The sequence below is a fragment of the Amblyomma maculatum genome, chromosome 1 (assembly GCF_055883805.1).
Source record: "Amblyomma maculatum isolate TAMU_Amacu chromosome 1, ASM5588380v1, whole genome shotgun sequence".
In the NCBI taxonomy this organism is placed as follows: domain Eukaryota; kingdom Metazoa; phylum Arthropoda; class Arachnida; order Ixodida; family Ixodidae; genus Amblyomma; species Amblyomma maculatum.
Window position 1 is genome coordinate 246,130,170 of NC_139344.1, and position 27,178 is coordinate 246,157,347.

The 27,178-nt window shown below is 46.8% G+C and overlaps 1 protein-coding gene and 1 long non-coding RNA gene across 2 annotated transcripts in view; one reads left to right on the plus strand and one right to left on the minus strand.

The window, feature by feature from the left end:
- LOC146206150 (uncharacterized) overlaps positions 1–25,448 on the minus strand; it is a 178,418-nt gene extending 152,970 nt beyond the window's left edge. Inside the window, exons 1-2 of the long non-coding RNA XR_014704369.1 lie at positions 25,262–25,448; positions 17,344–17,479 (exon numbers count right to left, since the gene is read on the minus strand). This is a non-coding gene — a long non-coding RNA (uncharacterized LOC146206150). The remainder of the gene's footprint in view (positions 1–17,343; positions 17,480–25,261) is intronic.
- On the plus strand, positions 9,356–16,323 carry LOC146206153 (pfs47 receptor-like). The gene is made up of 2 exons (XM_084590779.1): positions 9,356–9,567; positions 16,068–16,323. The coding sequence occupies exons 1-2, from the start codon at positions 9,367–9,369 to the stop codon at positions 16,302–16,304; spliced, it is 438 nt and encodes a 145-aa protein (XP_084446905.1). The 5' UTR covers positions 9,356–9,366; the 3' UTR covers positions 16,305–16,323.
- Positions 25,449–27,178: the final 1,730 nt, after the last annotated feature.

Genomic DNA, 27,178 nt, shown 5'->3' on the forward strand with positions numbered 1-27,178 from the left:
GTTCCATGCTCTGCATACAAAGTATCACGGGCCTCCACGCTCCGCCAGTTAACTTTTTCAGCACCTTAGAACTAATTTACAGATAAATATGCTTATCCAAATCTGTAACTGGAAGTTTTGAACATATTTTGGCTTTAAGGTTCCGAATAGACACCGCATTAGAAATCCGGTTCACAAGACACACGAGCATTTTTTTTTATTTTTTTTTATTTCGCCTCCGAAAATGCGGAAGAAATTTGATGCTGCGGCTGCGTGACTTTGGTGCTTTTCTGGACGTTACGTCCTTCAAAAGAACAACGACACAATCCTGCACAGTATATACCAGCACACGACAGAGTTTACAGCGCGGAGCGCGTGCTGAGGAGAGTGCCCCAACCAGCGTGCGGCTCCCCGAGCCAGAAGTTTATACCGTTTCCTCAGCTCAAAGGGCAATAGTCTTATTTTAGCTCCTTGGCGTCTATACGCCACAGGCCCCATAACAAAACAAGTTTCAGTTGCATTACTCTCTCACAGCCACTGTCTACTTCTCTCATCATTTTCCCCAGGTTCTTTCCAGCAAGCGGTACGCTTGGGTTTCCTTCGTTATTGTGGCAGTCTTCCTCGCCGCCCCTGCGCTTATATTCTTGTTCGCATCCGTAGTAGTCGAAGCATCGCACGAGACCACCGGAGCCACTAAATTAGTAAATCACACTCAATACGATAGCAAAACACGAACGCAGAATAAACACAGCGGCCACAACATACACGGCGTCTGCTTCTGCGCCGTCTCATTGTTAGCTCCCGTCGACCACCAGGTGGTGCCATATGTATCAGCAAACTCCATTGCAGGTTGCCTATCGTATTGTATACGGGATTTAACGTGTCAAAGGCGTCATGGGCCGTAAGGGATACCGCATTGAAGGGCTTCGGATTAATTTCGACCACATGGCGATCTTTTACATGTATTGGCATCGAAAATTATCGAAAATTACTCGAGCTCCTGGTGTTTCGCCTTCATTGTGCCGCGGCTGCGGCAGCCGGGATTAAACTCGCACTCTTAATGGGTTCAGCTTTCGTGCGCACAAATCCCTGATCATCTAGACACCCCGACTTTGCTCAGTATAGACAGAGGTGTAACCAGTATAGCCGCAATATAATGAGCATGGGAGTTGTAAGAGGGAGAGAATGTTTCGTCCTGTTTTCGTCCTGTAGCATTCGTTCGCATTGACATGGCTACAAGGATTTATGGTGGTTTAAAAAACAAGCGCATACTTCATAAACACTGGGTTTATACGAAAATTCCGTCGAAAAATGCTGCCGTGAAGTACTGGTTAATTCTAACGATCTGTCGCTGGGAGCCGGATACTGGTGAGTGCCAACAGCATGACAGTAAAAAGAATCAGATTAAGTATGTCCGTATTAGAGCCCATTGTACACTTGTCAGCGTAGTTAAAACAATACAGTACAGTCGCCATTACCGCCAGCTATTGTACGAGCACATAGGATCTCGCAACGTTTATTACAGTCGTCAGGGCCAGGAGAATTAGTGGAAAATGACCAAGGGTCGCCCGTTTATAACGTGAGAGCACGCGGGAGTGATGTAATAATACTGTACTAATAAACACCTGCAAGTACACCGAAGACCATATTGATGTACTAATACTGTACTAATAAATACCTGTAAGTAGAGCGAATACCATAGCAACTCCGTTAATGCCTGCTGTTAGTTCACAGGCGCATCCATCATATCAGACGTACATGTTGGCCTTAGAATTGGGTAACCATGTACGAATTAAAAGAGAATATTAAAAATTAAATTAAAACTGAAGACTGGTCCCAAGTCAAAACGTCATTAAACTTTATTTTGTTTTGAAGCGAAAACTTCCCTACGGTAGGTAGTTCTAGCCGTCGGGTATGCAAGAAAGGGGAACCCAAGGATTGGGACCCCCAAGAAAATACCGTGCCGTAGCGTAACGTTCGAGCCGACCGGAGAGATTTAGAATAGGGGTTTTCCCGACGCAGCGGAGCGGGGCTTGCGTTCGTCGATTGCAGCGCCCTGACGGTAAACCGTGAAAGCATTTAAATATATAAAAGCCAAAACAACGCTATCTTATTAAACAGAAACTGCTGTCATTGTACAAAAATATCCTAAAAATACCAGTTATATAATCTGTTTTCTTCAGACAATACGAAATCGACCAATCTTAATCAATCCAGGCTGAGCCGGGAAACCTCATTTGAACCTTCCGCGCTTTCCGACGCCTGGTCCCCATGGCAACCACACGATGCGAACTCGCTAAGCCTAGCAGCTCGGTAAATCCGGAAGCAATCGGACGATATGGGGCGTTTTATCGCTTAAATTTGGTGGTGCGGGCATCATGAGACATAGCACAAGCTTCGTTGGCCTTTCGTTTGCCGTGAACGCGTGACACCATGCAGCGGTAACGACGAATGTGTGCCGAGGCGAGCGGCCGCTGCTTGGCCGGACGCCGCCATGTTCCCCGACCCTATCCGGCCATAGGGTCCACGCTATTTCGCTGAGATAGGGTCGCCGTCGTACGCTGACCCAAAAACCCAAGGCCCGCTTGGGTTCTGCGCATGCGTACTCGCGCCCCGCTATTACCCTATCCCCCTAACCGATAGGGTCCTCCTATTCTAAAACTCCCGAACCACATGGCAGCGTTTCTCTGGAACCGCGTCAGCGCTCAGCGCGCGCCGGAGCGGGCGACCAAACACACGACGGCGTACGAACTGACGTCTGCAAGCCAAGGCATCGGGAAATCATCCTATTCAGCGACGGCGGGAACTTACTGGAGAAGGGGGGGGGGGGGAGGCAAGGGGAACAAAGGCGCAGGCATGGGAGCGGACAAAAGAGGTGCTCTCGCTTCCGCAGAAACGAGTTGCGCCTGTGGGGTACTGTGGGGGTGGGTTCTGCAGCTGCCCATGCGTGGCTTGTCATTGGTCCCCACCTGCGAAGCATTTCCGACGTTGACGCTGAGATCTGGCACAGCCAGATACCTCCTGCGTCTTTCAGCGTCGCCTCGCTTTCAGCGTCGCCTCCGGCCGAGACGCTGACGCGGCGCCGAAGAAACGCTGCATGCCATGTGGTTCGGCCTTTAGAGGTCACACTTGTGTTAAGCTTAGTGGTCGTTCTTTGAATTTGGGGTATGGTCACGTAGGCCACCATGTAGCCCGTGACCATTGTCAAGGTCAAAGGCAAGGTCACGCAGTGTGACGTGGAAGTAGAGGGCGCTAGATGGACGAAGCAACCTATAAACATAGCTGTCGTGTGGACTGCGCTGAGGCTTGCCGCATAAAGGCAGCTCGTATAGCACGCTAAACATCATCTGAAACTGCTGAAAAGTGTTTCCGCTGCCTCGGTGGGAAACAAACTCGCTATATGCGCCCCGTTCTCGCCCACTCTTTTCTTTCCGGACCTCTTTCTCTCCACGGCGAGCAAATCGGAAGCGTAGGTCCGTTGACTGACACGAAGGCGAAGCTGTGTGTGCTTGTCGAGTTCCAGCGGGTGTTTGGTTTAGCGCCGCATAAAGATAAAACCAATTAAAAACGTTGGAATCAATTAAGATGAAGCCAAGTGAAACTATGTCTCACAATGCGTTTAATGCCAGCTTATCAATGAGCGTAGCCATGCACATGAAGCTTTCGCTTCCCTCCAGGGTTAGCCAAACCTACCCAATTTTTTCCAGCATGTGTCACCTACTTTATAAGTATAATAGTACCTGGTATTTCAGCGAGCACTTTCAAAAATTACTAAAGATAGTTCGAAAAAACCAGAAGCAAAGTCTAAGGCCGGGCGGAAAACTTACTCTGCGTAATTTAATTGTCTAGCTAATTAACAAACCCACTAATTAAGTTTTAATTATTGCAGCTGGGTGGTTAGTCTCAATAGGAAGTTCCAAGCCGTGAACAAGGCGATGCCATATCAGTTTTCGAACCGAAGAAAAACTCTAAAGCCCTGCAACTCGATGAAATCAAGATGCTTTTGTTTTTTTCGTACGAAACCGAAAGTGCAAGAACTGCGCAGATGGGTACAGATGTTCGATGATGAGATTTTGCAGTAGCTACTGCGCCAAACTCGAACTGCCTGCTCTACTGTGACGCGTCATGCACTTTATTTCGCCCCGTCAAATATAACAACCACGCTGTTCGCAATGACACTTCCACGAAGCTGCAACGCTAAATATTGTCCAGCGGTGAGCAAAAGTGGTATACGACACTTAGCTGGTGGCGAAGCTCGGGAAAATTTCAACATCAGCATAGCAAAAGCTATCTGGGATCATGGGAACCATGAGAACATTGTAGTTAAGCTAGCATTAAATAACACGAGAGTATGCAATGCCATAGCTCAAATGCTTTTCGCAGAGCTGTGCGTACTCGCTAATATCAATAATATTTTTCGGAAAACAAGTTCCAGTCCCTGACGTAAAAGGTAGGAATGCTTTGGGAGAAAGTGTTGAGCCTGTATGGTGATGTAAATGCGACATACCGATCCGACTAAAGCCTTCGAAAATTCTTAACTATAGGATGGTCGAACAAGAAAAGGTAGCTTTTCAGGACGCTCATAATTTTAGAAACTCAAGTGATTGGCTAGGGCATTAACTAAATTTTCCTAATTAGTATTTGAGCTCCGTCTGCTCGTAAGTTGAAGCCGATCGCGAATTATAGCCGTAGCGAAGACGATATTGACGTTAATGTGCAGAAAGTTCCTGTCACGTCCACGACCACCGTTAGCCGGTTACATTTGGATACGAGTGCCAATTGCAAGCTCTTGCTCATCGTTCTTGAACATGCTGCACGTTTGCCTCGAAGCTAAAAACTACAGCTGACTTTATTTTTTTTTGGCGCCGGATTTTGAGCCGTTTGTGAATGCAGCGGAGCGTAAGAGTTGTGAATGGCCGCTCCCGCCAGCGTGGGCACGTATACATTGATGGGAGGCAAATTTCATGCTTCAGCCGCGTCCACGGTTGATTATGATATATGACGACGAGGTAGCGAGGATGCCTCCCGATCACCTGTCCCGAGTTAAGAGGGCGAAGAAAACCCGAATGACCAGTCCAGAACAGTGGTAGCGTCTCGGTTACTTTCTTTGGGCCTGTTTTGCTCAACTCGGCGACCGCTTCTAATTCAATAGAGCACTTACGTTACCGATGTTTCCGCATAATCTGTACAAGACCAGATACGGCGTACCCAGCTATATATAGGATGCACAGTGATTACATTCTATCCAGGTAAGTAAGCTAGAGTTTTGAGTTTCTTTTTTCATGTTTGAAAGTATTTGCGATTGAATAAGCAGACATTTGCTTGCAAATTCGATAGTACTTCCTTACCCCCCCCCCCCCTTTTTGTTTTTTATACAAGCATATCTCTGCGTTTTTTTTTATTACTTTTAGAGGCCTGTATTGTTAAAACGTAATCTTAACGTTTCACTCACTTTATTTTGATATTTGATTTTGAACCTTGTATAGTACTTAGACCAAAACATTTTAACCAAAGGCCACAAAATATTGCCATTTTCCTCTTGGCAGGACAAAAGTTGAAAGGAAGAATCTCCGAAGTATTGCAAGACGAGTAAATCTGGCTCATTTTACCGTACAGAACAACACATCGCCTGAAGTGCGCAGGTAGGGCGGCTGCTGCCACCTGTCTGTGCAAACACAGCGTGGTGACATGTTGCTGCTTTTCATTTCGAACTGCCTATGCTATTGCGCCGTGACATGCACGTTCTTTTGCTTCGACGCTCAAAGAAAAAGCATGCTCATTGCCAAAATAAATTTCCGACCAGTCACAACGGAGCAGCGAGAGGTAGCGCTCGATCTCCAACGAGAGCCTGGGAGAGCAGCGAAAGTTGATCGACAGCCGGGCCGAGATCGCCGCAGCGGTGGCATGGGCCCTGGGCTAAGGGTTTCCCATCCGCGACTAAATGTTCCGGGCCAAAATGAAAATGTTTCGTCTCCTCCGTCACTGCTTCGAGAGCGACAAAGCAAGGGAAAGCGTACGCCGGACGGTTCGTGCCTTGCCTCATTCTTTCAGTTTTGTGCGGGGAGAAATGACCAGGCTTCCTTGCGCTACCGAGGTTTTGAACGATGTTTCAGAAATAGATATGACATTCTCTTCTCTCCACGAACTCGCTATTGACCCTAACCACCAGTCTGGGCTAATTGAATAATTTGTTACTAGATTTTAGCTTAGACCGTTGCTTTAAAAATTTCTGCTGCACGCTGCGGTTGACAGTGTGACCCACAAAATGTTTATGATGAGTTTCCAGGCGGCGCCGAGTCATGTGCGTGCCGAAGGGCGCGCTCGGAGAAAACGCTCGAGGCCAGGCACGGCGGGTTTGCAAGATAGCCATGCAGGGGGTATGATGAGGGGCCTGAGTCCTGCGGCGGAGCAACGAAGGAACAACCGGTTTCTGGTGTTTACCACGGATATGCTTGCAATCGCTCTCTATCGTCCCTGGCCTGCCCGAGAGAGAGTGGCCGCTTATGAGAGGGCGGGAGCGAAGACTGGCACCCGCTTCGCTTTTCCATGGGATGGAGGCGCCGGATGAACACGCGCCAAACCGGGAGGCACGTGTCGGAAAGCTGCACTGAAAAAAGTTCGCCGGACAGTACGCGGAAGTGAGGAGTTCGAGTGGATTAATATGGCGTGGCTGAGGGCAACGTAGCTGAATACTTCTAGGCACTCTAGTAGCTGGTTATAATAATATTGGCTCAGGGGACGGCTGTTGACACAATTTGACTGAAATGAATGTATTCTAGCAAATTAATGATGTGTTCAATTTGTGTTGCAAGCTTCTGCACCTTTGTGGCTTGCCGGCATATCACGGACACGCGCGTTCCAGTGGCGAATTTTTGGGCTAGTTGGTTCCACATGGATCCCTTCGCTTCACACACTGAAAGCGGACCCGAACAGGCAGAGAGACCCCAACTGCGCTGACCGCAACTGAACAATTACAAACCTCCCGAAATGCACCCGTACGAAGTTTCCAGCACTACTGCACTTGCCTCACCGTCGTCAGTTGTTCAGTTGCAGACATTGAAGCCTTACAAAGCAGTTGCAACACAGTTTTGGTAGGCGTCTGTCCGTCTGTTGGTAGGTGTCTGTGTCGATTACGCGACCTAGGGCGGCAATTAAATGATCCCGCCTTATGGCGGTAGGGTAGTGCCCTCTAGTTGGGACAGAAAGAGTTGCGAAGGAAAGAGCGTGTTCAAGTACGCCGAGCTTCCCGGGAAGAGGAGGAGAGTACATGAGCAACCACGGCATAGTTGGCATTTGCGGCTACGTTCCGCGTTCCGGCGCGGACTTCGAAAGGCATCACCACACCGCCGCTGCTGCAGTACATTTGTTTGTTGAAAATGGTGGTCTGAAACCAGTTTGCGTTGCTTGAAGTTTCAGTTTTGTGCCGCCATCTGTGAGTTCGCGGAGAATTGCCGCGCGGACGTGACTCGATCGGTGGGAATCCCCTTCGTTCTGCGCGGTGCTGTGCTCGGTACGCGATGAACCCGAACTGGGGTAGGTGATTTCATAGCATTCGCATGTGTACTGTTTGTTATTTAGAGACATAACAGTCCAGCTCGCTACGCATGACATGAGAGCCTGCTCGTATTGCACCCTGAACATACTGGCAGCGCTGTTTTCAGAGGCTGTTAACGTGTCAGGCACGTGCGAAGGACTCGGGTCCGGCCTTGAATAATGTATTCTTGTCTCTCGCTCCGCCGCTTTCCCACACCCACTGTAACTTACTCAGTTTTCATTTCCGCTCAATTGAATATTTTTAGCTACGGAACTTCCTTGAAAACTTTAGCTTCTGAACATTTCGAACTGCTCCTGAATTCTGCATCAAAATTTTTCGTTCACGGCCTACAACGACGGCGATGCTGAATTCACCGCGACACGAGGCCCTTAGCGACATCTTATTAAAGTTTGGTGAATTCGGCCGTTGAAGAGATTTGCCTTTCTATCACTTAAAGCTATGTCGAGGTGTTCATAGGTTGTAAATGACGAACGCCTTTCTCATGGGGCTACGGTTAAAATTAGTGTTCTCTTCGCATTTGAGCTGAACTAAGAATGAAAACAGAGGCGCAGCTCGTAACCTTAATCAGTAAACGCATTCTGTTCTGTGGCGTTTGCAAAGCCTTCTGAGATCTCTGCGCTTAGCAGAACTGCACGGCTGACGCTAGCGTCTCAGATAAGGCGATATACTGCCCTATGGGGCAGCATTCAAACATGCGATGAGCATACCTTCATGAAAAAAAAAAAAAAAAAGACCTTTGCAGGGAGCACCAATTTTGCGAACCGTAAGCTCGAGGGAATGCTGAACCGTGCATGCTTCATTCTTGGTATAATAATTATTAGTTCAGTTCAGTCGTTCAGTCGTGTCCGACTCTTCGTGACCCTATGGACCATGTCACGCCACGCTTTCCGGTCTCTCGCTATCTTCCTAACATCACATAACTTCTTCTGCAGGGCTTTGAGGATGCCATCTAACCATCGCGTTTGCTGCCTACCCCTTCTCCGGCGACCCTCAATCTTTCCCAACATCAAATCTTTCTCCAGCGACTCCTCTCTTCTCATGAGATGCCAAAGTAGCTGAGCTTTAATTTTACAATTTGACCCTCCAATGAGCAGTCAGGGTTTCTGGTCGACAATATCGACTGATTTGATCTTCTGGCAGTCCAAGGAACTCTCAAGAGTCTTCGCCAGCACTACAATTCAAACGCGTCAATTCTTCGGCGGTCAACCTTTTTCACAGTCCAACTCTCGCATCCATACATCACAACTGGAAAGACCATAGCACGAATTATACGGATCTTGGTTGGCAGACTAATGTCTTTGCTCTTTACTAGGTGGGCAAGGCTAACCATTGCTCTCTTTTTAGCAAATATTATGTTAGCGTTGTCTGCAGTTCAGTTCAGGCGTTCAGTCGTGTCCGACTCTTCGTGACCCTATGGACCATGTCACGCCACGCTTTCCGGTCTCTCACTATCTTCTTAACATCACATAACTTCATCTGCAGTGCCTCGAGGATGCCATCTAACCATCGCATTCGCTGCCTACCCCTTCTCCGGCGACCCTCAACCTTTCCCAACATCAAATCTTTCTCCAGCGACTCCTCTCTTCCACCAGGGATAATAAAGTGAAGATAGGATTTATAAAAACATTCTTGCAACAGAGCGCCTCGGGTGACAAAAATTACAAGTAGCTTGCAATACATGAAAGTGCTTAGTGTCCGGTGGAAGACCGGCCACGTAAGTAGCAAGGTGAGGTGAGACGGCTCGATTTGAAATTTTGACTGTTGGTAGCATTTCCCTCAGTTGCGTTCATCCTCGTCATGCAGTGTGGTCGGCCCCTAAAGCCGTAGCCTTCATGCCCACGATCATGTGGGTTCGTTCCAATGGTGGCAACATCCCGGACAATGCCGTGCCCGGAGGCGAGGATGGCGGCGAGAAGACATTCATCGGTCGAGCGGAACACAACGGAGATCTGATCCCAGGCAAGGTAGTGCCTTCCCACGGCTGCTGCTACGTGTCCTACGCCGGCGGCGAGCACCGCTACGAAAGCTATGAAGTGAGCAGCGTTTCAGTATGGAGTCCATCTCTCCCAATCAACTTTTCGTGCCTGTCTGCATGTTCTGGTGCTTGTCTGCGCCAATACATGTCTGTACATGTAGAGTATTCACTTAAAGTTCGCCAATGAATAAAAAGATACCGAAGTAAGCATGCGTGACAAATGTAAAGCGCTAGCCACAATCGTTATTATAATGATCTACAATTGACCTTTTTTTTTTTTTGTTGCACTTCCTTTTTGTTAGCAAGTGTAATAGAAAAAACCAGCTGAAGAAAACCGCAGGAAGCCCTGGGGGGCCGGATCTTCAACGCTTCTTGCCAGTCAATAGCAGAGGTGGGCAACCTCATGAGGTAGACCTCAACCTCAAAATGACCTCTACCTCACGGAGTGAGGTAAGGTTGAGGTGAGGTCGGCGACAGCTAGAAATGTTTTGAGTTAGGTCACGAAATTGGACCTCTACCTCACGCGTGAGTTTGAGGTTGAGTGAGGTCGTCATTGTGTGAGGTCGAAATGGTGAGGTCCAGGCTTTTTGCTGTTGCCGCGGCTTTCTTCGAAGAGCGCCCCTTTTGACGCGGAGCTCGAGCGTACTGCCGCGGTGTGCCCGCCGACTCTCGGTGTTTGGTTACCCCCAAATCGGACGACCGGATGCGGAAGCCCCTGCCCAGCTTTCGGCATTCCACCGTAATGTCCGCAGCCCGAGACCGCTTCCCTCTGGTCTAATTGGAAGGAGATTTTTTTTTTACTTCACGAACTCCTCATGTCCCCCGCCAGCCACCCCCGTTTCCTCTGACTTGTTTGTGCCGATGCTTGCGGCAGGCTCAAACACTCAGGAGCGTGCAAAGCACATAACTCATTCTGACCCGCGGTGCTTTTGTCGGATGCCGCAAACAAACAAGCAAACTAAAAAGCGAAGCAAATTGTCGTTTGCGCATACGGGGTGAAGCAGAACTGTTTGTCGTGTGCATGCATGCCCGTTTCCAGGTGCTGACGTCACGGCTGCTGCCTTACATTGGATGAAGGATCCCGCTGTACATTACACGGAAACTTAGCAGAAAATGGTGCAGCGAAATTGCTAGAGAACGTGATACTGACATAAAAAAAGGCAAACATGAACAAACCAGAAAAACCGGCACACTACCGTCTGGGCAATTAATCTAAGTCCTTCCTTTCGAATTGTACGCCATCGTTCTATATTCCGGTCCTGTAAATTTATATTCTTATAATCTCCAGAATAACCTCTATTTGGCCTTGTGCTGCTTGTTCCTTCTAACAGATTCATAGGTGGCCCCGAACCACTGCAATGGGATGAAGATGCTAGCGTTCCTTATATAACCAATATATCGGTGAAACATGCAAGAGGCTGAAACGGACGGCACAGCTTATAAGACGCAGCTGGTATACAGGAAAGAAGCCTGCGCAAGTTAAAAATTTGCCTAGATAGAACAGAAAAAAGAATTATATGGGGCTTGCATGCAGTAAATCCCCAATGAAAAAAAAAAAAAAAAGTTTTTGCACCGCTAAGGCCCTTTGTTTCTCTCTCAAATTCTAGTGAAAATAAGCAATGAAAGAGAAAGGAGGAGAGTAAGGGATTCCTAACTTCATAATTTCAGGTCTCTCTTGAAATCTCTTATTTAGGCGCAGAAAAAAAAGGAAGAGAAAAGCGTTCTTCTAATGTTTTTATGAGCTAAAAAGTATTGAGATGGTTTCCGGCTCAACAATTTGGTGTCTAGACGGATGAATTGGTGTGTCAAACTGAGCGTGTCTCTTTTGTGCTGCCGTCTGCTAGAGACCGACAAATCTATCGGATGAAAATTTTTGTGGTCAGATGTTTGAATAATAATTTCAGACATTCGTTTTTTTCTTTAAAAATCAATTTAGATATATGTGAATGAAACGAATTACATGCTAGCACTCAGGAATGCAGTACTAAGTCGATATCTCAAGCCTTCTATACGCTCTGGGAAGCGCAGTTCTCTTCTGGTTTTAATGTGCGACATTTTTTATTACTTTCGTCAACATGGTATTTCTTTATATATATTTCCTTGTATGATATTTACGTTCGTGCACTGCCGAACAGAAAACAGACTTCTTCCCTCACATTTGGCTCTTTCTTTGGCATCTTTTCAGAGGCCCATAGCACAACCCTCCTTTCCACTTACCGGCGCGGTCATTTAGTTTTTATTTATTTATTTTTTTGAAACTATTGGAAAGTGCGATGTAGTCTCTGAAAGCGGAGCTAACACGCATATGCCACTGCCTTTGGTGTGTATTGGTGACAATTCGGCATTCACCGCATGAGCAAAACCAGATGCCTAGAGACGGACGGCGAAGGGAAGCGCGTGCACAGCAGGGAGCGCGGTACCTCTGGGCTGCTTGCTCGCCTCCTTTCTGTTGTTCTCGTCTTTATTTTACGTTTATGTGCTGTAACTATACGACGCTAACAGGGAAACAATTACTCTCGATGTACCTACGGTGCATGCGGCGAAGCAGCTTCGGAGACACCACGGTGCAATGTATTAGTTCAGTCTTTAAAGGAAAACAAGTGAATACCACAAACAAACTCGTCCCAGACTTGTTGGCGAAATGGTATCCAGTATTCTGTTCGAACGTACAAGTATTTATGTCGTTTTCTTTTTTTTTTTTTTTTTTTTTTTTTTTTGAGGTGGGTGGGAGTTGTACATTTTGATCCGGCGAAATTTGACGGGCGAGCCGATGTTCGCAACAGCAAAGTGGTTCATGTTTAACCCTCTTTTCTAGCAGGTCCGACCCTTGTAATTTTTTAATGCAAGCGTGGTGTTCAAAGAAGCAATTTTGCCAATTCTCGCAATACGCCACAGGATCACAAAATTATAAACAAACACCTAGGAGTGGCCGGTTGGGACCTCATACCATAAACAGCATTCCTCTGCAATTTTCTGAAGGTTTACTCGGCGTTGGCAGAGTTTTATGATTATTTGGAGTGTTGCTATCTTTTCCTCTTTTGTTTTGTTGGGGATTTACTCTTCACGACAAGTCGTTTCATGAGTGGCTGTTATGGAAAATTCGTGCCCCGCTAATATGACATCCGTCAATATGGACGACCCGAATTATAGACAGTTTTTCTGGGGGCGAAACGTTTTCAATGTCTTTATCCCTCGCTAATAAGGAAACTCGCTGTCTGAGCAATGGACAGGGGAAGAATGCACACAGCCCACTCGGCCCATGCATTTTTGTCTCGTTAATATGGACATCGTTAGAAAAAGCAGGGGAGTCCGAACGCAAGTTAAAAAAGGGTGCGCAGGCCGGGAACCTATGCGACAGCCGATACAGCCGGATGCCTGAACGAGTCCTGAGGAGTTGGAAAGCACCAAAGCGGGCGTGTCGTCGTTTTAGGAGGGGAGGGGGGGGGGGGGGGGGGGGGCAAGAGCGGAAAGGAAGGGAGGAGGAGAAAAGGATGGTGGATGACAGGGATCGTACACAGCAAACCGAGTGCCAGCTAACTAAGAAAGACCCCAAAAGGAGGGAACCGGGAGATTTCTGGGTGCAGCGGCAGCGCCGCAACGAAAGGCCGCAGTCGGGAAAACAGCAACATGTGGTCGCAATAAATTCTGTTAAACGTGAACAGAGAGGCCGGTAAAAGCGTAAGAAAGAAATAATAGGAAGAAAGACAAGCGCCAAAAGTGGGGGTGGGAACTGAAGTTTTTCTATCCCAGAACGCAAAGTGTGTTCCATGAAGCCGTTAACGCTTTTCGGCCAGGGTTAAGATACACTCACGAAGTAAAGCGACAAAAGAAAGCAACAAGCATGCAACTAGGACCGGGCGTCCCGTCCTGGACGCCCTTCCTTCTCATGCTTCTGGTTTTCGTCACTGTTGCGCTGCCGAACTGCCACATTTTGCACCCCGGGCGGTCCCCAGGTCGGTTTTGCCTTGAGTCAGGGATGCGGCCTTGACAACGTCTGAGCTCTTCGTAGTCGGCTAGCCGTCGTTCTAAACTGTACTTCAGCTTGCAGTGTTTGTTTCATAGGAACACATGCAAACGGCACAGGAAAGGGCTGTTCGATACCTCTACCAACTTGACTCTCTCGCTTCCTTACATAAACAGTACAAGGCAAAAAAGAGAATCAGAAGAACGGAAAGACAGGGAGGTTAACTAGGCAAAAAGAGTGCAAAGAATCAGGAGCCTGTAACCCTCAACTTTCAGTCTGACTTTTGGCATGGCGGGAGTTAAACGCAAAAGAACGGAGCTGAACTTAGGCGCGAAGCGGGAAATCTGTGAATACAAGCGGCAAAAGCCATCTCAATCAATCCAAGCCGTGAGGGACTGAACCCAAGTTTAACTAGGCCTCCGCCTCGCCAGGTCCACGGTAGCATCTCTACTAGATGACTCCGATAAATGGTTCAACGTCGGAATCGCAGCGTCAGCCACAGTCCGACAGCGCCAAGCACAGTTCGAAGAAATGGAGTCATCCTTGTTAATGTGGTTCGGGAATGTGCGCGCGAATGGTGCTGTCGTGAGCGACGAAATGCTTAAAAAAATGCTCGCTGCGTCGGCAACATTATTGGGTGCGTACCGTTCTTTCTCCTCCGTCTTGATAGGTTTTACCTGTGATGACTTACGGAATTTTTGTTCAGTAAAACAGGGGGATGTTTACTGAGAAATATTATTCTACGCTCTGTCAAGGCATTACTGACTTCACCTACTCAAGAGGATGGCTGACAAGGTTTAAGAACAGACATGACGTTTCGGGTGGACGGATTCATGGAGAAGGGGGTAGCATCGACAGCTCGGCTGTTTTTAATTACGAATTTAATTAAAAAAGCAGGCATAATTTATAAATGTTTTCTGAATTATATACTTTTCGTTTTTATTCATGACTCGTCATTATGGATGACTCGCTTTATGGACAGTTTTGGTCGGAAACCAAAGCGTCCATACTAACGAGGCACGACTGTATTCCTATTTTTTTTTTCCCTAATTTAATATATTCGCTCGCAAGACAATGCACAGTGTATTAAAAAAAAAAAGCTTGGCAATCATCAATTGTTTTTTCGAGTTAAGAAAAAGAGCATATCGTCACTATTGTCATCGTCACTAAGGTCAACAGCATTTGTCTTCAGTATGTAGTAAGAACTGGTTTGTTTTATTTCTAATACGAATCTTATTCACGTGGGTCGAATGGGATAAACTCTGTATTGCACTATAGGCCTATGCGTAGTAACGTGGTACCCATGTAGGCCTTAGAATGAAACCGACCACAAAAGGGTAGGCGAGGAGTGGGAAAGGATTGCCACTTTGGTGCAGAGTTGGACATGTAGTCTCCAGAGTTTTTCTGCTTTTATCCGGGATATTATTTGTATAAAATTAAGAGTAAAATACAGCCTTCATACGACAAAATTCTGGCTTACCTATATATTCCAAGATTACTGAGAAATGTATATTTGCTTTAAGTGACGGTTTAATTTAATGATTCTTTTATTTATTATTATTATTATTATTATTATTATTATTATTATTATTATTATTATTATTATTATTATTATTATTATTATTATTATTATTATTATTATTAAGGTAGAGCGCCCGACCTCAACCTCACATTTTGAGTTTGAGGTGAGGTTGAGTGAGGTTGCCAAATATCTTGAGTTTGAGGTGAGGTCGAGGTTTTTGAGGTCAAATGCCCACCTCTGGTCAATAGCTTATCTGATAGCCATCGCTGAACTATAATTAAGCGCTTATCACCATGCAGGTCAAGACGGGGCCACCTGTGAAGCTTTCGCTGTGTTGTAACCCTTGTAACTAAGGCTTAAAGTCTGGGGGTTTTCGGGGGTCCGAGACCCTCCCCCCCCCCCCCCCCCCCCCCCCCCCCCACTAAATTTTTAAGAAGGGTCTGAGTCCCCCTGCGCTCGAATGTATAAGGACTGCGTGAAAACGAAGCAGGCTGCCAGTTTTTATTTTTGTCAGTGGTTTTCATATACTTCTGTACCATTCCCGCAATTTCGCGGTGAATTTTATATGAACCTTTAACATATTTTCTAAAACCTAAGACCGAACAATAATTTCTCCCATTTGTAAAAAATAATGTACGAAGCACCAGTCGCTTTCTTTCTCTCTCCCTATCTATTTCCCTTTCCACCTGTACTCGAATCACTAGAGACCCCCTTTCGATGGAGCCAGACTTTAGGCATTGCTTGCAACTATTGCCTTCGTGTTCTGGAGTTTCACAAATTATTCCTGTATGAGAAATGGGGTCCCTGTAAGACGGAGGCTGGACATGGGCTCATCCTCCTTAAGACGCGTCCTTAGGACACTGACCGCAAGTGATTTTAATTACTGAAAGTCAGGGCATGTTTACGCGAAGCGGCATTTGTCGATAAGTATGCTACATCCGTTTTAGTATGGTTCAGCTGCAACACATTTTCAGTGATGCCTATACTGTGTACCTCTATCCTTCAGCAGGCATTTTATTTAAAATGCTTGCATTAGTGCCAGTGCCGCTGACGTTGCGCCTTTTTTCGACAGGTCCTGGTGTTTGACGGCGCCTCGGAGCACTGGGTCGAGAGTTCTGGCGGCTCCGTTCCAGACAGAGCCGTCGAGGGCGGCCGAACTTCCTCAGGCGAGAAGCTCTACGTCGGCCGCACCCACCACGAAGGCACGGTGACCGTGGGAAAGATTCAACCGACCCACGCGTGCCTCTACATCCCTTACGGCGGTTGCGAGCACCGCTACTCGGGCTATGAGGCTCTGGCCCTGCAGTAGTGATTCTGAGAGAACCACGGGTAGGTAGGTTTGTGGGGTTTAACGTCCCAAAGCGACTCAGGCTATGAGAGACGCCGTAGTGGAGGACTCCGGAAATTTCGACCACCTGGGGTTCTTTAACGTGCACTGACATCGCACAGCACACGGGCGCCTTGCTTTTCGCCTCCATCGAAAAGCGGCCGCTGAGGCCGGGATTCGATCCCGCATCCTTGGGAACAGTAGTCGAGCGCCGTAACCACTGCGCCACCCCGGCGGGGCGAGAACCACGGGAGAATCGTATGTGAGCAGAGGCATTGTGTCTTCATGCAGCGAAGAAACAAGGAAGATGAGGGAAGTATACCTCAGCTAGATGGCGCTACTATAGCTCCCAAATTAGGGTGCCTTGATGTATTTCGCTTCCGCTCGAGGCACCCTATCCCAAATGCGCGGAGTCTTTACGAATTGTGACGTTATAGCCTCTCCTGTTTTTCCTCTCTCATAAAAGAGCGGACATAGGGGATGCCATCCGTTACCAAGGAACTATATCAGAGAATCACTGACGACAGGCGTCTTGACAGAGGACGAGGAGGAGAAAAAAACAACAAAACAAACGTTACTGAAATGACAGTTTCTCTGGCGGTACCTTAGGAAAATAACTGTGCAGGAGCCTGTTGGCCTCTGCTTTTTGCCCAACTAGACTAACAGCCTCAGTTGGTTTAGCGACACGCCGTAAGGGATTCTCATCAAAGTACGCGGGTGTTTTCGTCTCCGTCAAAATGCGGCCGCCGCTTTGCAGTTCGAACCGGACAACTAGTGCTCCATTTGCCGAACACCACCGCCGCTGAGCCTTCTGTGAGGGACGACCGGCTAGCGGCATCTTTGCATCGCATTAGTAAACTTTACAAAAACAAGCTGTCATTTTTCTTTACTCTCATAGCTGCACAACGTGGGCTTCCTTGTTGGTCAGGCAATAGAACTGCTGCACCTGAGGTGCTCTAAACATACGCCACGGACAAAGTCTGTTCAGAGCCTTTGCCGGTTTGCATAAAGTGCTACTCACCGCCTACATTTTGTCCTCGGAACGGTAGAGTTCAGAAGTCGATAAAGGTGCCCGTGAGCCCTCGCAGGCGCATCGCTGGTCCCGAGTAACTTTGGGCAGCATGGTGGTACATTGTGGCCCGCCCATGCACATTACGCTGCGTTGAAAAAGCAAACCCAAAGTTAACTTCTAGAACAATCCTTACCATCGATTCTCGATGCCGATCGCATCCATTACAGTCAAAAATACAAAAACAATAATACGCCGCAGTTCTTTTATGTAAAGCTGACCGAATGAAAGCGGCGAAGTCGAGTAGAGCCTATCTACGACGTTTGTGAGTTTCCCAGCCCACATAACCAAAAGCAGGGGGGAGCAAGGACAAGCAGCCAGCAGCAGCCAAATGCTTTGAACCAAAAAAAAAAAAAGTTGGAAGTTTTGATACTGCGAAAATGCGAAGATATTCAACTGCATACATCTACAACAGTGCACAGGCACATATTACACTGCCACAGTGCTTAAATGGTCCTACGGCCTAAGCATATCAACACGTGAGTATAAGAGAGGATCACATTTCAACACAGAAAACAACAGGACAAGCAGTCGGGTTAGTTGGTGTTGATCCATGATTGACAGCGCTTAGCCACATGGACAGAGAAAAGAACACATAAAGAACGACGACACAGGCGCTGAACTTGAACTTCATTCTGGAATCACCGATACTCTGCTTATATATATATACACCCAAAAAAGCATCGACTAGTGGCCATTTTTGACACTCGTGTCAACAAAAAAGTAACTTGACAAAAATAAAAAATTAAATATAGCACCGGAAGTGATAAACACAAAGTGTGAGTACAAACAAAATGTGAGTAGAAAATAGGCAAGTCATTATTTAAGCCGCCAACACGTGGAACAGTAGAATAATGAGAGCAAAGGAATTTCCATAAAATGATCCAGGAACATAACTAAAATCAACGAGCACACAAACCAAGCACGGTTGTATAAGGACAGATGTAGTGTGAGCAAAAAAAAAAAAACGCAAACGAGATAGAAAAAAGGGTAACAGGGTAAAACTAACAATGAACACAGCTAAAGTGATGAGATGAAGCGCACTAAAAAGAGAAATGACGCATGAACAGCAAAGATGATCCCGAGCTCTCTACTTCCGGGTAGCCGTCGAGCCCCTCGAACACTGGGCATACGACGAGAGTCTGCAAAATTACGGGGAAATCATCGACCATTATAAATTGGGACGTAGCCTGGTATCCCCGCCAGATGTTAGCCTAATAATAGAGAAGCTGTCGCGTGGAGGCGGCTGAAACTTATACGTTCATGAACCCGGTCTGGGCGTTTCACGCGCTACCAGACCTTAGGGACAAGGATCTGTGCAAACACTGTGGGGCGAGAGGGACCCTCGACCACATAATTTGGGAGTGCCCACAAATTCCAGGGATAGGACAAAATATTACAAGTAGAGTAGCCTGGGATACCCTGCTGCGAAGCGCGGACCCTGCGATCCAGCACCGCACCGTCCATCTGGCGGAAGAGGCGGCAACAAGCCAAGGGCTATACAAGGGCTGCCATCATCATCATCATCAGCCTGACTATACCCACTGCAGGGCGAAGGCCTCTCCCATATTTCTCCACTTAACCCGGTTCTGTGCTAGCTGCATCCACTTGACCCCTGCGAACTTCTTAATCTCATCCGCCCACCTAACTTTCTGCCGCCCCCTGCTACGCTTTCCTTCCCTTGGAATCCAGTTTGTTACCCTAAGCGACCATCGGTTATCCTCTCTTCGCACTACATGTCCTGCCCATGTCCATTTCTTCTTAATTTCCACTAGAATATCGGTAACTTGAGTTATTTCTCTGACCCGCTCTGCACGTTTTCTATCTCTTAATGTTACCCCTACCATTTTTCGTTCCATTGCCCTCTGGGTTGTCCTCAACTCTCTTGGTTAGCCTCCACGTTTCAGCGCCTTAGGTGAGTACAGGTAAGATGCAACTGTTATATACTTTCCTCTTTAGCGATACCGGTAAGCTGCTAGTCATAATCTGCGAGTGCTTGCCAAATGCGCTCCATCCCAATCTTATTCTTGTTATTTCGTTTTCATGGTCCGGATCTGCGGTTACTACCTGTCCTAAGTAGACATATTCGCCTACTACTTCCAGTGCTGCGCTGCCTAATGTAAACTGCTGTTCCTTCCCGAGGCTGTTGAACATTACCTTAGTCTTCTGCATACTGATTTTCAGGCCTACCTTTCTACTTTTCCTGTCTAGGTTATCAATCATTATTTGCAGTTCATCCCCCGAGTTGCTTAGCAAGGCAATGTCATCAGCAAATCGCAGATTACTGAGGTATTCTCCATCTACCCTTATCCCTAACTGCTCCCATTCCAAGTCTCTGAATACTTCCTCTAAGCAAGCTGTGAATAGTACTGGGGAGATTGTGTCTCCTTGCCTAACACCTTTCTTTATGGGAATTGTGTTACTTTCTTTATGCAGAACTATGGTTGCTGTGCAGCCACTATATATATCTTCCAGCCCTTTCACGTACGGCTCGTCTACCCCCTGATTTCGCAATGCCTGCATCACCGCCGAGATTTCAACTGAGTCAAATGCTTTGTCGTAATTAATGAATGATATATGTATAAGGGCTGGTTATATTCCGAGCATTTTTCTATAACCTGATTGATGGTATGGATATGATCGATAGTAGAGTACCGTTTCCGAAAACCTGCTTGATCCTTTGCTTGATTGCAGTCTAAGGTTGTCCTGATTCTATTAGCGATTACCTTAGTAAATACCTTGTACGTAACAGACAGTAAGCTGATTGGTCTAATTTTTAAGGTCCTTAGAGTCCCCTTTCTTATGAATGAGGATAATGTTTGCATTCTTCCATGGTTCCGGTACCGTCGGTGACACCAGGCACTGCGTATAAAGGGTGGCCAGTTTTTCTAGCACGATATCCCCCCCGTCCTTCAGCAAATCTGTAGTTATCTGATCCTCTCCAGCTGATTTCCCCCTTTTCATAGTTTCTAATGCTTTCTTGACCTCGTCCTTCGTCACTGGTGGAACGTCTGACTTTTTCCCTACCGCCAATCTCGTTACGGTCCTGACTACTTTGGCTACTGTAGAGATCTGTATAAAACTCCTCGGCTACTTTGACTACCTTGTCCATATTCGTAATGACGTTGCCCGCCTTGTCCCTTATCGCATACATCTGGTTTTTGCCTATGTCCAATTTCTTCTTTACCGCTTTAAGGCTTCCCCCGTTCTTTACAGCATGTTCAATTTTCTCCATGTTATACTTCCTTATATCGGCCACCTTGCGCTTATTGATTAGCTTTGATATCTCGGCCAATTCGATCCGGTCTGTTGGATTGGAAGCTTTCATACTCTGACGTTTCTTAATCAAATCTTTCGTCTCCTTAGACAGCTTGCCGATATCCTCTCTCACTATCCTACCGCCTACTTCTACCGCACATTCAGTAATGATATCTCTGAAATTATTGTTCATTGCTTCTAGGGTAATGTCGCCATCCTCGGTTAGAGCTGAATACCTATTCTGTAGCGAGATCCTGAACTCTTCTGCCCTCTCCCTCACCGCTAATTCGTTGATGGGTTTCTTTCTTACTAATCTGTTGCGTTCCTTCTTCAGATTTAGGCTAATTCGGGACCTCCTGTGGTCACTGCATCGCACTTTCCCGATTAGCTCTACATCTTGCATGATGGCGGGGGTTGAACACATTATGAAGTTGATTTCATTTTTAGTCTTCCCGTTCGGACTTTTCCATGTCCATTTCCGGTTCTTCCGTTTGCTGAAGAAGGTATTCATGATTCGTAAGTTATTGCGCTCTGCAAACTCAACTAGTAACTCCCCCCTGCTATTCCTAGAACCAATGCCATAGTCACCTACTGCCAGGTCGCCTGCCTGCTTTTCCCCTACCTTGGCATTGAAGTCGCCCATTAGTACAGTATACTGCGTCTTTACTTTTCGCATTGCCGATTCTACATCTTCGTAGGAGCTTTCAATTGCCATGGTCATCATAACTACATGTAGGTGCATAGGCCTGTACAACCTTCACTTTATGCCGCTTATTAAGCCTAATTACGATGCCTGCCACCCTCTCATTAATAGTATAGAATTCATCTATATTACCCGCTATATACTTATTGACAAGGAAACCTACTCCTAGTTGTCGCCTCTCTGGTAAACCTCGATAATATAGTACATGCCCATCCTTCAGTACAGTATATGCCTCATTCGGCCTCCTAACCTCGCTAAGCCCTATGACATCCCATTTCATACCCTCTAGTTCCTGTAAGAGCACTGCTAAACTAGCTTCACTAGCTAGGGTTCTAGCATTAAACGTTGCCAGGGTCATTTTCCAATGGCGGCCTGTTCAGCCGTCATTGGAAATTGGAAAGGACTGCCTGCCAGCCTCTAATCCGCGGGCGCATGACTCCCCGTCTTCCCCGGCACGCGTGCCGGGGGCGGGGAAGAGGACGCCCATTTCCGATGAAATTAAAAGTTGTGCAACCAACCAACCAAGCCAACAACTAGCATGGCTAAACGAAGAAGATGAGGAGCACTACATAACTAAAACAGGCAAAAGAAGGAAACGTGCATGAGCAACACGGATGAAGTCAACAATTAACATAGCTAAACGATGAAGATGGGACGCATAAAACCGAACGGGAAAGATAAAATCAACAAGAGAATCACAAAAGTATGAAAGTAAAACCAGGCTAGATCAATTACATCCAGAAAGAAAGGCAATTTATTTTTCCGAGAGTGAAACGGATGGTGTGCTTAACAATCACCCTTAAGCCTCAAAATCTTGGCGGCTTGCACTATTCCACGTGTCAGCTTATACCGGTGCGTTTTTAACACTTTCTTTTTTTCGAAAATTGGGTCGCATGGCTTCTTTGAGTCACAGTTCTGGAAGTGGACTGGCAGATTCTTGAGGGGTGTACAGTCGAGTGCGATTTGAAGGTTATCGCGCGAGCGTCGACCGGGAACACGAACAGCGCCATGGTCCAGAATTCTCTGCCAAGGCGAGGCAGGTATTAGGCCAGCTTCCCTCACTCTTTTTGCTGTTCCTTTAGCAGCCGTCACTCCCTGCTGGGACATCACTTTTTTTTTTCTTTTGGTTCTGCGAACAGGCAGTGATCGTTGTGCGCATGACGTATTCTTCGGTATTATCTGAAATTGGACACTTTATCGCAACAAATGAAAAGCTTAGAATAGAGAGAAAGGGCGGTGAGTTTGTCACGGGGGTGATGGTTGTTGTATGGAACAGCGAACGAGGTAGAGAAGAGTGCGAAATCATGATTTTTCCTGTTCCAAACCCGTCCGCCAGGCCTGCAGAGTGCAAGGCTGGTCGACGCTCGCGCGATAACCTTCAAATCGCGCTCGACTGTACCTGTCATTTTTATGTTAGCCTTTCATTGATGCATCGGCCCGTTTGACCGATGTATACCTTACGACAAGACAAGTGGATGGAGTACACAATGCTTTCCGCGCATTCTGCTAAGGGTTTTCTGTGCCGCATGGTGTAGCCTCTGTTTCGTTTTTCTTTTTCATTTACGATCCGACAAAGCTGCGATAGGCGCTCGAGGGCAGAAAAGAACGTCAACTCCTGCTTCTTAAGGTTGTGGGAATTTTAGTGCTTGTAAGGAATAACTGCAACCTTATGGCGTAGCCTCCGCGCTTTAGCAAGTGGTTCACTTTTTTTGCGCCTGGTGCATTTCAGCACTTTTTCTGCGACAGTGGAGATGAGTTGCAACGGGTACCCTGACTGCGTGAGCCTACATACCTGGTTCGAAAAGTTTCTTGCAATTTATGCTCGCGTGACTTGTTCAATGCGTTAACAAGGGCGGACTGGATGACCTTTCTTTTGACCAGCTTTGAGTGAGCAGAGTCGTATGGTAGGAAGGGCGTGTTACCCCTTGGTTCAAATTTCCAGCACACGTGACTGGGTGTAAAGAATATTATCAATTCCAGGAAGCGCATGGAATCATTGTCCGGCATTTCGTGCGTTAATTCGAGGGGTGCCAGCGTATTCTTGATGTATATAAGGAAAGTATCGGTGATTCTAGAATAAAGTTGAAGTTCAGCACCTTTGTCGTCGTTTTTTGTGTGTTCTTTTCTCTGTCTGTGTGGCTAAACGTTGTCAATCATAGAAAACAATAACAGTGAAATGTTTTGGTAGCACTCGCAATGGAAAATAAGACAAAATGCATTTAACTATTTGCTTCTTTGGATCCTCCTTGAGAGGACTTGATCGAATCCCTATAAAACGTCCATGAATGAAAAGAGCAGTGTGGATCACACTTTTTTTTTCAAACGAAAATAAACATATCCGCAAAGCATGCGGTAGGGCATCACGAACACCCCATGGCGGAAAACGAGCACATTAATTCTCCCGAGTTTTTTTTTTTTCCTTTTCTTTTTTTGAAAGAAGGGCGCACAGAGTTATTAACACTGGTAAATGGGGTAAGATTGTGTAAGCTTGTCCAAAAGGGCTACGCAGCTGCGATCTCGGTTGTACCGGGTGGAAAGTTATTTATAGGACCCTTCGAAGGGTGCAAATCCCCGTTTTACTCCCTTCTCACTTTTTTTTCTTAGGCCATAGAAATTGGACAGATCCGGTTACCCGTACCCGATAAAGGCATGCCGCTGAGACGTCTCTTCGATGCTATTCAAAATAGCCGTGCTAAACTTAGCAAAGCTCTTAATTGCGAAGACTTCACCTTCTATGCGGACGACGTAACCCAATGGGCTACGAAGGTATCCTTTGCTCAGAAGGAAGAAGCTCTGTAATTGAGCAACTGTAAACCTAGTCGAGGAATCATCCGGCTAGAGCGGTCTTCAATGCTTAAAGGGAAATTCTAACTTTACAGGCTACTCAGAATTATAAGCTGTTGTTGTTGTGCTGGGTTTTTTTGGCGCATAAGCAACTAAGGCTATCATGCGCCAAGAGCAAGGTTATTTTTTGTGTGTGAAACAAAGGAGGAAAACGCGTGTGTTCTAACTAGAGTTTGTTTAGAAAGTATTTACGAAATGGGTTCTGCTTGTTTTATGGCGCATAAGCTGCTAATGCAATGATGTGGAAAGCTTGAGGTTTTAATTTGTTTACTGATGCACACTTCATTTACTCTACAGTTTCCGTAAGACATTTGCTTCTTTTAGAAAACTGAAAACACAAGACAAATCTACAAGTCCATCTTCGCCCAAATTCAGTTTTGGTTGAAAAGGAATGTGTTTGTAAAATGGGGTAAAATATTTTTTTCTTAGTGTTTCCAGACCTGTGCATGATAATAAGACGTGGTTAATAGTTAGTTGTTCTCCACATTTTTCGCATTGAGGTTAGTCTCTTTTTGTCAGCAGAAAAGTGTGTGTCAGGTGTGTGTATCCGATGCGGAGGCGGCATAATATTACTTCTATGAAACGTTCCTGCTGCCGGCACGACATCCACTCTCCCAAAATGGGTTTACTAGGTGTAGTTTGTTATCCACTTTACTATTCCAGGAGGACTGCCATTTTTCTTTTAGTTTGTGGTGTACAAGTTTCATACAGTCTTCGTAGGGTATGTTTATACTCTTTATTGGCTTGTCAAAGGCATTAGCAGTACATGTGTCGGCTCTCTCGTTGCCTTTAATGCCCATGTGAAAGAATTATAAGCATCCGGGAGAAATTGAACTCTATACCTTGAAGGCTACGCCTTCCGGTGTAAGGGTTCGGAAACCACGGCTCACCCATCGAAGCGACACAAGTTAAAACAAGAGCAGAAGTAATTATTCACTGAAAACAAGGAAATAAAGCGCCCGCCGCCTCCGTGGGGCTGTCGAAATAAAAACACTAACACGGCCGTAATAGTCAATCTTGAGAAGCATAGAATAATAGGGCTCATGCGCCCGGACAAGCACTCACATTGCTGGTAGTCCAAATAGGCGACGCACCTGTTCCTTCGCCGAAACGAAACGAAAAGTCCCCCTTGCGCGCTTGCTCAGCGTACAATGGTGAGCAGTCTTGTGTAGAGCGCGCCGACGGCGCTCCGCGGAGCAAGTCAGCGTCATCTAACGTTAGGCCCTGGGTTGGAGTTATACGTCCCGTGCGCATGCGTGGCCAAAATAAAGCGGTGCCTGCTTGCGTGTTCACTGCCTCATTTTCGCTCAGTGCTTGCGCATCTTGCGGCCAGGTAGGCGCTTGATATGTAACAGCGGCCGGAAAACCAACGCTTTTCGCACGAATCATGAAGCGGCTGGGCAAGAAAGTGCAAGTCATTACTGGTGGTCGCTCAGTTCAAAAGCAAGTGATAACGGATGATCGTGCGTTTCAGACACGCACCAGGCTAAGAGTTCGAGAATTGGGCCTTGCTGGTTGCTTAATGCGTTGCAGGAGTAATGTTTAGTCACGTCTTTGCATTGGCCTATCAGCTTCACGGGACACCGCATTTGGCACCCGTACAGATCTAGGAACTTGACATCATCCAAGAGGAAATCACCGGGGCGGCGAGCGCTGTGTATGTAGGAACGCGCGTTAATGCGCCATTGCTCGCGTTTGCTTATCTGGCCGTTTTGATACACTTGAGGAACACTGCGGCATCGCGACGCGCTGGCGACCGTTACAGCCTCACAAATGCAGGCAGCGCGGCCCTAACGGCACAAAAGGTAATCGCAAGGGAGTGGCTGGAAAAGGAAGCGGTGAGCAGGCATCTCTGATTTGCCACGCATGCGCACTGGACGCATAACTCAAACCCAGAGCCTAAAGTTAGATGTCGCTGACTTGCTCCGCACAGCGCAGTCGGAGCGCTCTAGACAAGGCTGCTCACCACTGTACGTTTATAAAGCCCGGTTTACGCCCCCCTCAGTTGCTTGTGCGCATGAGCGGCGTGTGACGGTTCCAGGCGCTGACTTGATAAGCGCGCGGTGGCCGGGCGGCCTACAACCTTAAATACTAGAAATTCATAAATAAAAAGCCAAGGTGAGATTTCTGGGGCTGTGGTTATGAAGCAGTTTGAGAGCGTATTGCAAGATCGAGAATTCTCAGAGCAGCGGTCAACTAAATTTCAAGAATGATTAGAAGGGTAACTTGGCATCAAAAAGGGATGGGGGAAGAAGACAGCTTCTACGCCTTGGTCATCAGCAGGATTACGTACCTACGTGATCCCCTATCAAGAGATTAGAATCGTTGATAGAATGGTCATCATCATCATCAGCCTGACTATACCCACTGGAGGGCGAAGGCCTCTCCCATATTTCTTCAATTAACCCGGTTCTGTGCTAGCTGCATCCACTTGACCCCTGCGAACTTCTGAACCTCATCCGCCCACCTAACTTTTTGCCGCCCCCTGCCACGCTTTCCTTCCCTTGGAATCCGGTTTGTTACCCTAAGCGACCATCAGTTATCCTCTCTTCCCACTACATGTCCTGCCCATGCCCATTTCTTCTCCTAGATTTCCACTAGAATGTCAGTATTTTGAGTTATTTCTCTGACCCACTCTGCACGCTTTCTATTTCTTAACGTTACCCCTACCATTTTTCGTTCCATAGCCCTCTGAGTTGTCCTCAACTTAATAGAACCCTTTTGGTTAGCCTCCACGTTTCAGCCCCATAGGTGAGTACAGGTAAGATGCAACTGTTGTATACTTTCCTCTTGAGCGATACCGGTAAGCTGCTAGTCATAATCTGCGAGTGCTTGCCAAATGCGCTCCATCCCAATCTTATTCTTCTTGTTATTTCCTCTTCATGGTCGGGATGTGCGGTTACTACCTGTCCTAAGTAGACATATTCGCCTACTACTTCCAGTGCTTCGCTACCTAACGTAAATTGCTGTTCTTCCTGAGGC

What these genes read in the sequence shown, in the direction of transcription:
- LOC146206153 (XM_084590779.1), top strand. Translation starts at nt 9,367, where the DNA reads ATGCCCACGATCATGTGGGTTCGTTCCAATGGTGGCAACATCCCGGAC. An exon ending in ACCGCTACGAAAGCTATGAA is followed by an intron (nt 9,568 to 16,067) that starts GTGAGCAGCGTT and finishes TTTTTTCGACAG; the next exon opens with GTCCTGGTGTTTGACGGCGC.